The 14,075-nt window shown below is 37.6% G+C and overlaps 1 protein-coding gene across 1 annotated transcript in view; it reads right to left on the bottom strand.

Annotated features, from left to right (window-relative positions):
- EDEM3 (ER degradation enhancing alpha-mannosidase like protein 3) overlaps positions 1-12,322 on the bottom strand; it is a 24,597-nt gene extending 12,275 nt beyond the window's left edge. Inside the window, exons 1-9 of the mRNA XM_026037905.1 lie at positions 12,282-12,322; positions 9,527-9,627; positions 7,413-7,452; positions 5,857-5,969; positions 5,014-5,167; positions 3,851-3,985; positions 2,419-2,524; positions 1,777-1,874; positions 363-488 (exon numbers count right to left, since the gene is read on the bottom strand). Coding sequence (XP_025893690.1) covers positions 363-488; positions 1,777-1,874; positions 2,419-2,524; positions 3,851-3,985; positions 5,014-5,167; positions 5,857-5,969; positions 7,413-7,452; positions 9,527-9,627; positions 12,282-12,311 — 903 coding nt within the window. The 5' untranslated portion in view covers positions 12,312-12,322. The remainder of the gene's footprint in view (positions 1-362; positions 489-1,776; positions 1,875-2,418; positions 2,525-3,850; positions 3,986-5,013; positions 5,168-5,856; positions 5,970-7,412; positions 7,453-9,526; positions 9,628-12,281) is intronic.
- Positions 12,323-14,075: the final 1,753 nt, after the last annotated feature.

Genomic DNA, 14,075 nt, shown 5'->3' with positions numbered 1-14,075 from the left:
AAAAAACCATCCCACACAATTATAGAGAACTGTGGGATGGGGGGAGAATTCCATTTAGTTTGTATGAAAGAAAAGATGTTACTGACACAAGAAAACATTGTCTTAGTCTATTAGAAAGGGGTCTTGATTGCAGTCTTTTCATGATGGAGTGAACGCAGCCAAACATAAGAACATACCATAAAGAGAAGGTACTTAAAACAGGAGAACAGAAGTGACAAGATTGAGTATATAATTCCATTTTCAGTAATTTCACTTTCAAAAATGCTAAGATTGACTTGTCATTTATATTACTGGCAGATTTTTGTTCGTTAGTTTGTTTACTTGTCATTAAAYTTCATCTGCATATAGATTTTAAGGCCCACCTGCAACCCCGGGAAGAAAGCTAGCAAAGAATCCATCCAGGTCCGAGCATTTAGCATTGGTTTGTGAATATGAACATCAAGTAGAAGAGGTGGCTGGCTAATGTATCTCATTATGGCATCGTAGTGCTGACAAACATCCAAAAAAAATGAGCTTATGTTATCAATAAGTTTCAAAAAGAAAAAAAGAGAAAATGTTTAATTCACAGGCTTATGTCACTCTATTTCAAAATAAGAACAAGCATTGAACTCCAAACTACAATTGTACTTGGTATATCTTCTAGTTTTGCAAATCAGAAGGTAAATTGTAAATCAGCTATTGCAAAGCTTCTCAGTATTACACACAATACCCTCCACCTTTCCTAGCATGCAAGTAAAAGACAAAAAAAGTACAGTCAGCAGTCACATGATAAATGGAAAACTTCTCACAAGGTTCTTTTGCTTTGACCGAATCTTAAAGAACACAATAACCAAAGCTGAGGCTGCTTCCTCCAAACAAGAGGATTCAAAAGCAAATATATATCTTGTGAGGAAAAAGGAGGTATACATATAAACAGCTGGACTAGATCACTCAAGAACTTTAACATCCATTTGCTCACTTATCAGTTTTCCAGCCTCCAATCCTATTCACCCCAATACAGCTGTCTGAATCTGAAGCCCAGAATGTAAGTTGTAAGCATATCCACTGAACCGATAGCAAGCACTTAACAGACATAACTGAGGGTAAATGCAATTATAGTGCTGGCTGTAGGAGGTCAGAAACATGAAATAAACAGTTTAGGCGCTACAACAGGTTTGTAACTACTGATATATTCCACTTTTAAATTGCTATATGCTATTTATGATATAAAATGAAGTGTTTTTATTGGATACTGCTATTTTGTAACATTTTAAGAAACAATAATGATGCCAAGAGATTTACTTTATAATCTTATGAATTTAGTTATCTACTACATATGTTTTTCAGTTTGAAAGTACTGGAATATATACAGGCCTTTCTAGACTTAAAATTATAGCCCTGGAGTGCAATGAAGGATCCAGATGTCAATTCACAGAACATCTCTGTTACTCCAGGACATTAAGAAGTTATACCACCTTCTGTAACAAGAAGCCTTTATGTTGTTTTACAGAAACATTTCCAGTGTTACACCCTTCAACGCCATCTTCAAATACAGCATCTCCTGCACTCGCAGCATGGTAAAACATGCACAAGAAGATTCCAATCTTTGTTGGATGGGGTTGAACAACTTCATCAGGTGACAGTTCACTCAAGATCAGTGAAAATCTGTACTGAATGAGAAGCTGCAGAAATTCTGCCAGAGGGTTCATCACAAGCTTCCCAGGCTATCAGTTGACTGACAGCAAAATAAGTCTTAAATTAGTCTTAAATGAGGAACAAATCTGAGCAAGGACTTACCGTGTTAAATCTTTCCAGGAAGCTGTCATCTCCCAGCAAGACATAGGCTTTTAATAAATATTCATAATATGAATCTATTCCTGCTCCAACTCCACTATCTAGAAACAGAAGATGAAAGTGTTGTTTCACTTTAATTAGTTATTCAGATACATATTTTGATTCTAAAGTGAAACAAAAAGACTCCTATCACTAGAATTATGGCATCAGTGGCTATGCAATATTAATGCACATAACAATACAGACATGCATTTAGGATCCACTCCTCTTGCATGACACCATGTTTCTACTAACTGGCATATACAACTGAAGTCTTTTTTTTTTTTTTTTTTTAACTGGGTATTTATAGAAGAGTTCCTGAAAATTTATCCCAAGGCATTCCTCCTACTACTAAGTGAATCAGAGCATATGTTCTCTGCAACAGAAAAATACCTAATTTCTCAGCCAAAATACTTTCAAAGAAAAGCCAGGTCTTCTTGTGGCAAGACTCTTCCAGATCTCAAGTATGCATCTACACTTGCCTGTCTCATTACCATTTTAAAATAAACTAGATAAATGTGGAAGGGAAAAGCTTAGAAACAGCACAACTTTTTATTGCCCCAAGCCACCTGTGGCCACACATCCTGCAGCCAGGACACCACCTACCTTTGCGGACCCAGTCTCCAGTGTGAATATTAATAGTAACACCCACTAAATTGCTACTGCGTTGTCTCTTTTCCCAAATAAAATCAAGTGCTTTCCGTGCATATTCCTGCAACAGACAAACAACAAACTCCTTAAATGAAACCACAGAGAAACAAAAGAATTAAGAGACTGACACAGAAGATTATTCTTCTGTGTACTGAAATTAAGGTGCTATTAAGACGTTCCACATGCAAAGGAAGAATGATAAAACTCAGTGTTATGTTACATATGCTTGAACTGCAGAACTTTCAATCCACGTTTGTTTAGTCATTCTGTTGCTAATTAGAAGGCATGGTGCTCTTTTTACACAACCGTTTGCCAATACACTGTATTGTCCTAGGCAAGTCATAAAAGTCCCTCTGCCCAGGCTTCCTAATCTGTAAAGCTGCGTATACAGAAAGGATATTGTAACCTAATTAAAAAGCAATTCAAAAATAAAAATATTTCAAGAAATGTAACAGCTTTAAAATCACTATGACTTTTCAGACATTTCAAGGTGGAGCAGCAATCCTGATTCAATGCAAAGTAAGAAGAAATATAGTTAAGAATATGTTTATTCTATAGCTTCTGTGTAGAATTTTTATGCAATATTCAAAACTTACCCACTATCTATAAGGACTACTATACACTTTCACCACTTATGATTCCTGGCAGCCCTGCAACTCAGTGGAAGTCTAAATAAGCAATAATCTTATCGGAAAAAGAGAGTTGCAAAAACAAAGGCCACACRAGCCCAGTGAAGACATTAATCGGTCCAGACAGTACCAGGACATAGTTTGGAAAGTTTAAGTGCCCAAATGTCACTGACAGCCATGTCAGGGCAGCACCATGTTTACTACTAGCAGTGATGTGTGTGTGGAGGGGAAAAAAGTCAGCTTGTGATCAAGACTATCTTTACAGGTAAAGCTGGCAAAGGAAAATCTATGAAGTGAACTCATTTCTGACTGAGCCAAAAAAAACCTATAAGGCTTATATTTGAGTGATATTACCTCCTTTTTAAAGTTGCATTTTAAAGAACAAAAGTATCTCACTTCTTGCTAGCCAAACAAAYGACTGGCACTCCTCTACCCAAATACTTTGCAGATATTATATTTTAACTGAAATTTTCATAACATTGACCTTGGTTACTTCTATATTACTATGAACATTTATTTAAAAAGATTACTTCCTGGAAGTCTTAAATTTGAAGTTTAACAGCACTTAAAAAAAAAAAACAACAAAAAGGAAAAAAAACCACAATCACAATATGCACAAGAAGTCTGTGTGTTTGGGTAGGACAGCTTATATGCATCCATTTGATGAACCCCAAATTATTTTTCCAAAATTAGGGAAATGTTAAACAGAAAACTAATGTGAACTTATTTCCAACAGTAAGAGATCATGGAAAGCAAACCTCGAATATAGATGTTCCAGTGAATCGGCTTAAAGCTGCAAACTCAAGGATCAAGGTACCTGCACAAGCTGTGCAGGTATCTGTTTCCGTTCCTGTTCGTGCTTCTGGATGCCTTACACCAAATTTCAAGTTTACCTAGAGAAAAGCAGAGATTATCACCACTTCTACTAGGTGCAAGTCACATTCCCATGACAGATCTGTACAGCTACCAGATAATCCACGCTTTTCCTAAAAACAAGAAAAAGGACTACTCCTCTCCCATCAAATTACCTTTACCTCCACACTGTCAGCTCAATCGCTGTTATAAAATTACCCAGAAGAAAGTCTCCCCAAATGAAGACTGGTGCAAAAGGCAGTTACCTCATTCATTAAATAGTTAAAAAAAATCTGACTCATTGGAACCTGACTCATTGATATTAAGCTTTACAAATATCTTCATACTCCTGGCTCTAGGCTACACCAGTTAAGTGAACCCGCTTTTGGATCAGGCACAATCTAGAACAATCTGAATTAAACATTTTTTACTAGAAAGTTGCTGATTTACTGTGTCTAAAGTTAACGTGTGGGAATATTTCCCAAAAAGCTAAATCTTACAAGAAGTCAGTGGACAAAATACACAGGCAATATTTTCCATTATTCCAGGAGTGAAATGTTCCACACTTTGTTTGACTATAATTATAATGTTTTATGTTCAATGRATATTTCTAAATTATAGTTCTACAGTTATTTTTGCCTGTTTAAGTATTTGGATTGAGACCATGAAGATTAAGCTATTCTGTGATAAATTAACAAGCACATGCTTGCAAGATGATCTTTCACTGACTCAGAGAGAGATAGGTACCTTAACGTGGCTGTTCCTGTGAGCTACTTGCTAGTACAGAGCATTGAGGAGCAGGATATCCATAGAAAGATATTAGACAAGACACCTGCTRTTCCTATCTACCCAAAACAATGTATGTTTGAGTTGTCTGATCTGGAAGTCAGAGATTCAGAGAGCCCAAAATTGCACTTCAAAATTCACGTGTCACAAGACCAAGTTATCAGACTTTGATTTTCCATATGCATAATAAATATATACAAGTGACTTTAGAAACCAAGATTAAAACAAAGTAAAAGTTCTGCTTATAGGAGCATTTTTGAATTGCAGAGATCACAGAACTTACTCTTGGATAAGGGAGACCACTAGTGGTATTGAAGGCAGGCAAAAGYTTGTAGCCTAGTTCCTTGGCCATGTGCAGGAGCTCGCCGCTGTACCACTGCATAAATTCACCTTTCTCTTTCAGCATAATTGCCACTGAATGCCCACCTAAGAGACCTCTAAGAGACAGAGAACACAACAAAGTCATGCACATCTCAGTAAGTAGAGTCACCTCAATAGCAGTGCAAATTCCAAAATTCTGTATATAAAAATACTCTATAAATAACTGTGCCATGTTCAKGTGGGTCTAATTTTCATAAATGGTGAGTGGATTCAGCTATTACCGGGGTGCTGACAGCATTTTGCAAGTAATTTTTATTGTTCAGGACTCTGTCCTAAAGAGGAACCACTGATTTATCCATGCAGCTAGTTGAGAATAAGTAACACCTCTAAAACATTTCAAAATAGTTTAAGATTAGCCTATTCTGATCCTGCTGTTAGCAGATAATTAGACTACAGACCTCCAGAGATACCTTTCAACTTGAAATAACCTAGGATCCTAAAGGAATATTTTATCTATTAAATCAAGTATTGAAAGTATAACTATTTCTACTAGGAAAATAAACCACCACTACCATAGCACACTTGACTTTTTTCCCATTTTCAATCAAAAAAGCTAAGCCCACAGGAATAGATAGCAGCCAATTTCCACCTCATATTTTACAGTCTTCCTCACAGCAGCTCTTGAATTATGCTGTCAAAAGAATAACTGTTTTAAGCAAGGTGAAACAGCACAGAAATGTATGCTTTAAGGACATTACCCAGAAAGTACATCTTTTAGAGTTCTAAAATCATAGAAATTACTCACCCAAGGACTCTTATGTTGGTTTCAAAGACTGATACGACTATGTCATTATCTAAATTAACATCTTTTATTACTTTTTTTACAGCCTCTTCAAACTCTTTGGTTCTATTTAACACCTGAAAAATAAATGAGTAGGGGTTGAGATCCAACTCAGCTAATAGCCACACTCAAGTATATAATAAGAGCAATGGATTAAAAAGGAAGCAATCAAGATATTTTTGACTGATATTTGTACTCTGCAGGGGCATACTCTGACACATCATGAACAAATTGTAGTGTTACTGTTTTTGTGAGATTTGTGTGACAGAATAAGCTCTGCAGACAAGCAATAATGTCCCTGGGAAAGCACAGCTCAGGGATGCTCAGGGATTTGTTTGTTCTTTCAAATCCCTGACCGCAGCCCAAGGGGATTCAGGGGGCCATAGGCCTCATCKGGACTAGCAGAGTGCCCGGAGCGTGGCCTGCTCAGACACCACCCCGAGTTCACAAAAGCTTCCTATCCACAGGCTCAGAAGCCTCATGCTAAATTAGATGAATTGTCTGAGCAGTCTTCCTGCTCCCACCAGTTTCCTCCCTTTGCCTGAAGTTTGGTCGCTTCCTTCACATTTCCTTCCTCACTGGCATTCTTTTGATTATGGAACCTTTACATCACAAATCTTTCTGACCAATTCCTTTTTGCAAGCACTTTTAAATTGCACATATGTTAATCTTGCTCTAAGACAAGAGAAAAAATAAATCACAATAATCCATTAGAGCATCTAGTAAAGACTTGGGAGTCACAGGCTCYGAGTTCAATGTCTGCAGGTCTGTTACAGATGAGTCAGGGGTCATCTCATGGCAACATCATAGCAAGAGAATAGTCATCAGAGAAAGAGCATCATATGATTCATGCCCCAAAGCAGCACTGTCAGGAAACAAACCTAAAAAGCTTTGAAAACCCTAAGAATAGGGAATGGCCAAAAATCATCCTTACTTTCAAAAAATATCCTACTTCATTAATCATAGGACTCCTTTTTAAAAAACTGTTCTTGACAAACAATTTCAGAGTTACGTCTTTTATAACATATATTTAAGTTCATACAAATATATCCACAAAACCACTTGTACGTACACTTCAAAAAAACAATTTGGCAGGCATTAAGAGGTGTTTGGCTGCAAGTCTTACAGTCTTCCGCTTTCAGGAAGAAACTATATGAAGATAACATTGCTTTATAAAATGCCTGGTCAGCATGTTGCTTTAAATCGTACTGGGAGGCAAACTCACATACCTTTTCATTTTGTTGTGGAGCCCAAGAAAAACAAGAGAAGAAAATGACAGTGATCTACCAAGGAACTGTTCTAGCTTTCTCTTTGCAATGAATTCCAAACACCACCATCGCAGCACTTGGAAGCTCTTACAAGCAATAGCCACTTTTAACAGATGGCTAGAAATCAAAGGTGAAGCAAGATTAAATTGTCTTATGTATAATAGAGTGCTTAAAAGAGAACATCAAAAAAGAATTCAGAACAGCAGAAAACAATCTTTGCTTTAGTTAAGTTTATCAATAGATGAAACCCACCACAAGAGTGTCCAAGGTATCAATCAAGGTCAGGGAAAACCTATGAAATAAAAATTAGAACAGATTTATTATTACAAGCTTGCATATTTAGAAATTAAAATAACATGGAGGAAACGCAATTAATTCTCATACACCACCAGCTACTAAAAACTTAGTCTTATACAGTACATGTTTAGTATCAAAATTAACACTCTGGTTGTACTAGGAATCTTCCTCTTGCTAGTGACCAAGGCAGGAGCTGACYATAACAAGTTATGACCCAACAGAATGCTTCAAAGTCTTTTTTCCAACTCTTTTTCTTTCTTACTGAAAAATTTTGCCTAATTGTAATAAAAACGTTTATTTTGAAATATCAAAAAATCATTCACTATGGAAAACTATTCCAATGAACTACTAAAAATAAAAATGAAAGGTGTGATTTGTTACAAGCGCTAATAAAACACTAACCACACTCAATGATTTTTGCTAGGATGAAAGCTCATTGTCAGCTACAACACAGCTAAGGTAAATGCCTTCTCRGTCTACATTAAAGAGAAAAAAAAAAAAGACAATCCCAGTGCTGGAATTATGGGTGAAAGGATAAAGAAAAGGCTGCTGTTTTGTAAAGATTTTCTCTGTGGGTTATAATGCACATGAAAGAGGCACAAAAATGAGCAGTATGGATGGCTGACAGTGTATAGTGGCTTCTGTATGAGGAACCAGCAAACATGTGAGCACTGCAGCCTGCAAAGTGACAGCTGAAGTGTCATTTGATGAAGATTTTTAAGTTGAACATGACATGAAGAAAATGAATGGGAAACTGCTATTCACTTTTTCTCACAGTATCACCCAGTGCCACCCAGCACTAGCAAGTGGTGGGCTTAAAATAGAGAACTGCTTCCATAAAAGAGAACATCAAGTCAGGGAACTCAGTGCCACAGGTAGCTTTGGCTTTAGAAAAGCCAAATGCTTACCTGGAWTCTAAGAGCGATTAAACAAAAATTTGTGCATTAAAAGCCACAAATGGCTTTGAAGAGATAATGCCCTGTGCTCAGATGCACTTGGATCCATATATCTGCCACAGAAGCAGCACAACACGGCTTGTCCTGTTCATGTGTTCTCCAGGCCTCTTACAGCGTTAATTATTGCAGACAGTGTACAAAGCTGGCCTGACCTGATATGATTACTCTTGTTATGTTAAGAAAAGCATAATATTCAAAGACAATTTACAGATTCCATAGGTAATTCTATTAAATTTTTTTCTTTTTAGAAACAGTTACTCTTGGAATCACTGAAYGGTTAGCAAATGCCAAGAACTTAATATCAAGTGCTCCCTACTTGAGGCACTGTAGAAAATAGTTGCTAGTGCATGAGAATGATTAAAATTCTATTCAAGTGGTCACGTCCCATCACTTTCATCTTAAGTTTTAAGATATGACATTCTGTGTCATTATGAAGGACTTTTTTTTTTTAAAATCTCACACAATTTGGGGAAGATTATGTATTGCACACCTACAGCCAATGTATTGTATATTCATAGAGAAGACTGGTGTACACACATGCTCCCTAGTCCTTGACTGAATCAGAAATGACTGAGCCCTCTCACCCTGTGATTTTAACTATACTGTGATTGCAAATAACATAACTGATGAGTCAAGTAGCAAGAAAAACTATTACATAAAGCATTTGATAAGTGACTTACTATTTTAAAAGCACATACACAGCAAATACATTGCTCAAGGGAGTTAAGGGGTCAGAGAGATATTTTCACTCAAATGATACTATGTTATTGTGTAAATAAAGGCTGTTGAAAGGAATGCAGGATCAGGATTAAAAATACAATTTTTTGAGTTTTCTTTCTCAGCTGTCACATCTCCTAGTAGGAAGTCATYATCTCTTTGGTCAAATAATGCAATTTTAACTTGAAGAAAAAGACAACCTTAAATYCATACCTCACCTACCCTAAAATATAAGTAAATACATTATTTTGTATTATAAGCTATCTCAGCAGGCATTTCCAGGTCTGAAATAAGAGAACCCACAGAATTTCCATGAATACAGGTATTCCATGGGCTGCAAATAGTGCTAAGATTCCTCAATGTTTACAGGAGACAGTAACAGTTTCGAGTACTAACTTTCCCAAGGCATCRTCTACATCCCCTCGGCTCGGTTCCTGACCCCGTACTCGTCCACGACAAGTTAAAGGCATGAGTTCATCAGCTGGATAGGCATGTTCCTGTAGGGAAACAAATGAACAAGCAGGTGAATAAAGCTGTAACTGTTACAGACATTCCAATGAATCTTCACAATTCATTAAAAGGCTGTATTGGACATTTAAAAAAAAAAAAAAAAGGCACAAAATAAAGTTTTCGAGAAAGGGACATTGCTACTTTTTAAATAAAAAGCCAGCAATTAAAAAAATTTTGTATCACACATGGGACAGAGCAGAAGGAATGTTCTTCTATAAATAAACATTTCTTACAGTAATTCCTTTTGAGAGGGATGGTTTGTTTCCCTATCACTCCCTCCGCCAAGTGCTATGGTCTTTGCACAATTCTTTGTTCTTAACAACTGCAAAAGCAAGAATCTAGATGATTTGACTAGAGCGTGGATTCAGAAGAGGGTTTCTTCTGAATATCTGCAAAAAGAATTCAGAAGAAACAGATCAAAGAAATTCAAGGAAAAAGTAATGTCAAAGTAAAGATGACTGGCTTAATGATAGAAGGGAAAAAAGATGGTAAAAAATTCTGGAGAAGAGAGACTTTTTTAAGTCTTCTAATTTCTTACTCTCTTTGTTTAGTCTTAATATCATAAAGGAACTACAAACATTTAATAAAAAAGAAAAAAAAAGAACTTCACAGTCTCTGTCTAGAGAACTGAAGGTAATGAGGTCAAGTGATTTCCTAAACTCATAACACTTCCAGTTCAACTAACCTCAAAGGAAATACACAGTTATTAAATACAAAATACAGCACAAATGTTACAAATCAAGGTATTTCGGGAAAAATAGTACACCTAGCTCAACAGATACTCTGGAGTTTCTACACATTCTGATAGAATGAAGCCCCATACTTCTTAAGGTCAGGACTGTAAAGACCATAGTAGCATCATATTTGAAGAAAAAGGACTCGTTGCTATCAGTGCTAGATATCAAGAAATATTTTCTAGAGTAATATGAAAGGTATTTTCAAATATTGCTTCTGACAATAAAGAAGTTCTTTTTTTATCAGATACGTAGTTGAAGAGTAACAGTATGGGGAAAACAAACAAACAAACAAACAAACAAAAAAAAAAAAAAAAAAACCAGCTTTCTGCTCAAAATTCCTGCTAAGGTCTGAAAATGTAGATCAGGGAGTTTCCCCCTTGCATGCAAACATGAATTTTCAGTGTTCTAGCTACTCATGTCTAAAACAGGTATTAATAGAAACAGAAAATCACCTGTCTGTTTCAAAAGCAACCGTAAAAGACACTAAATTTTCTTGCTCCTGGAGTAAGTCGCATACCCTAATCTTTTCTTTGGCTTTAAGCAAACAAGTCACATTTCTGTTTGATTAGTGTTCCAGCATACGTGGCAAGCAAATATCCTTTTGGCTTCTAAGTTTCCAGGATACCTGAAGTCATTCTTCCCCTTCATCTAGAATTTTCTTCCTAAAAATACAGCAAGATAACTAACAAATTTCTATGAGCAGATCCCTTCTACCTGCACGAAGCCGCTTACCCAACCATGCCAACTAGGTACAGGTTTCTAGCTCAGATAGCTGTGGGAAACATAAAACTAAGTACTTGTAAGGAACCAAGGTCCAAATAATTAGCTTCAAAACATCACTAACAAACCTTATGTCAAGTTAAGATGTCAAAAGAAAAAGTTTAAAAAAAAAACCAACTGCAACAATTTTAAAAATAATCTTGACTGTCCACGTATTAATTCTAACTCTCACACACTATAAATAAGCATCTCACATGCTCCACTAGCTTTTAAGCCCCAAGAGTTAAATCATAAAGCAGAAACTGGGACATGTGGCAAGATATTTTCAAAAGACAGCAGTTGGTCATGTGGGAGCTGGCGCAACTTGGAGAAAGAGAAAAAAAAAAAGAGAGAAAAAAGAGGTTTCTGGTGTAACAGCTGCAAAATACATACAAGAAAGCCTGCTAACATAACCTTGTTAAGAATTAATATTTTATATTTTTCACATCTACTTTCTCCTCAAAAAATGTATTGCTGATAGTGTACTTGAAAGTAACTGTCACTTGAGGCAAGTCAGTCTACGTTAGTAAAACAGTTCTTTGTTCTGCAATACATCTAAACTAAGCTAATGTGTTTAAAAGTTGATCAGATGCTAGAACATAACCACGCCTGAAAGACACTACAAACCCTTTCACAGTAAACAAAAATACAACAAGCCACATGAAAAGACATCATAGCAAGGCAAGGGCGCCTGGCACATGACAGTCACATACTCAGAAGGGGGTAGGTGCTACAGACATGACATCAAGGCCCCTTTTTTGTGTCAGGTATAACTGGCTTGTTAAAGAACTGCCAAACTATATCTAACTTACCTTACTACAGAAATGTTTATTATATGTTTGAACTTGCTTTTTCAGTGAGAGTCTGGAACATCTACTGAAGATGAAAACTGCTCATGCTCTGATGCAATACAAACCAAGCTGAGGAAGGATCAGGCACAGATCAGCAAGAGTTACACCAGCTACGGCAATTCTGAGCTCCCACTGCTGTTCTTGGAAGCAATATACAGATGTTCTTATTTATTTTAGCTTTGTTTTTCTCCCTCACACCCTCCTGCTATTCTTTCAGCATGTTCTGTAGGTCACTCTCCCTCCCATGTCAACAAACAATTCTGGAAAAAGTTAAACAAACAGTATGTTACTTACCATATAATTGCTATATGCATGATCAAACATTTCCAACACTTGGTTTCTAGAATAGAAAAATAAAATAAATTAACTCTGCCCTTTAATATTCCTTTCACATGTCATTTTAATGCCACAAGCAGCAGGTGCACTGAAATCTAGAGCTCTGAAAAATCAGCAACAGGTCCACTACTAATGCATTCTGAWCAAGTAAATGGGATAAGGGAAAATAATTTCTCCCAATTCAGTTACTTTCATTCACTGCAGGAAATAAAAAAAAAGACTATTTCTCCAACTAACATGAAATTGCTTCCCATGTGGGGACTCTCATTCAGCTTCCTGTGCTTCTTCTTAAATAGCTGTAGATGTCACCAACACATCAAACCTTGAAAAACTGGAGATGGGATAAGTTTCTTGCTCAGCAAAAAAGGCAAACAGACTTACATTCTTCTTGTAACCACCAACACTAAAACCAACTGACAGAGCATAAACTCYAATCCATGATTTGGAAAAGATTTTCAATGTATACTTCTTCCCTGCATCTTRAATCTTGGCAAATAAATCCAAAGACGACATCTGTATATTATAAAATCCATTTCTTTTGAGTGACTGAAAAGCAGCCAAGGTGAGAAATGCTACTATGTAAAATAGCATTCGTTATCTGGGGAGGTTTCTGAGTGTCACAGAGTTCTGCTTCCCATCAMACCTAATTGCCAGAAAAGCTGCCCCTGGCAAAGGGACATCACCAAAACTCACAATGTCTGCAGATGAGACTCAATATAGAAAGAGGCAAAAACAAGTACATTCCAAATATCTGATGCAGTTCAGYGATTTGGAAATTTTAAAGTAATTTAATTTAGCAAAGCTATTAGGGAAGTCATCTAAAGAACACTGTATCACATCTGGTGAGGCTCTTCTTCACTGACTGTATCTAGTCTGCAGTTCTGCAACCTGCTGTAGCAGACAAAACCCCAGGGCTTTGCACAAGAGCCTGGKCCAGTTGCCCAACTGAATTTAGCATATTGCACTCAATAATTCAGCATATACATGTATATAAAGACTTCTGTTTCTCCATATGTACACACCTATGAATATAAAGCTTGTTTTGAGAGACATCTGTGACTGATCTCACCTTGCCATTATACAAATGTACACAAACTATCAGCTATTATTCACAAATGACCCAGCTCTGAGCCCTCAAAAYGCAGCCAGTGGGAAGACACCTCTTGTAATGTACTGCTGGGTATCTGAGGACATGCTGAGCACAAGGCACAACCATTTGAAACCAGTCAGTGAATGAAAGCTTAACCTCCTGCTGCTGCAGCACTTGTACGAAAAACAATAAAAATGAAATAAAAACAGAACAAAACCCCAATAACTGCGTTACTAAGAGTTAAACCAGGACTTATATCTAACAGCCGGTAACTGAGCGAGTCTCCGGTGTTTCTCCACCAGACTTTTTCCATCTCCATGCTGCACGACGATGGCAGAGCTGTCCCAGACCACGATACCCTCGGTTAAGCGCCGGCCCCCAGGCACTCTGCCCCGGGCGGCAGGAGGCAGCTCCTGTCACTGCGGCTGTGGCCCTAGCGCCCCTCTAACGCCTCGGCAGGAGAGGGGGCTCCCTACAAGCGCGAAGGATGGAGGCAGGAGGGTTATCTACCTCAGGCGCCCGAAGGACACACGTACCGYTGGCCTCTTTAAGGAGCCTCAGCGCCCGCCGCGCGGCTCGGTCGCCGCGGCGGCCCGAGGGGGTCACGGCCGCCCCCGCGCAGGCCGCTAGCCCCGCCGCCCGCCCAGGCCCTGCCCGCCGCC

This window comes from Nothoprocta perdicaria, unplaced genomic scaffold (genome assembly GCF_003342845.1).
Source record: "Nothoprocta perdicaria isolate Ctin4 unplaced genomic scaffold, notPer1 scaffold_20, whole genome shotgun sequence".
Lineage (NCBI taxonomy): Eukaryota > Metazoa > Chordata > Aves > Tinamiformes > Tinamidae > Nothoprocta > Nothoprocta perdicaria.
The sequence above is the reverse complement of the archived record's forward strand: the minus strand, read 5'-3'. Positions and strand labels throughout refer to the sequence as shown.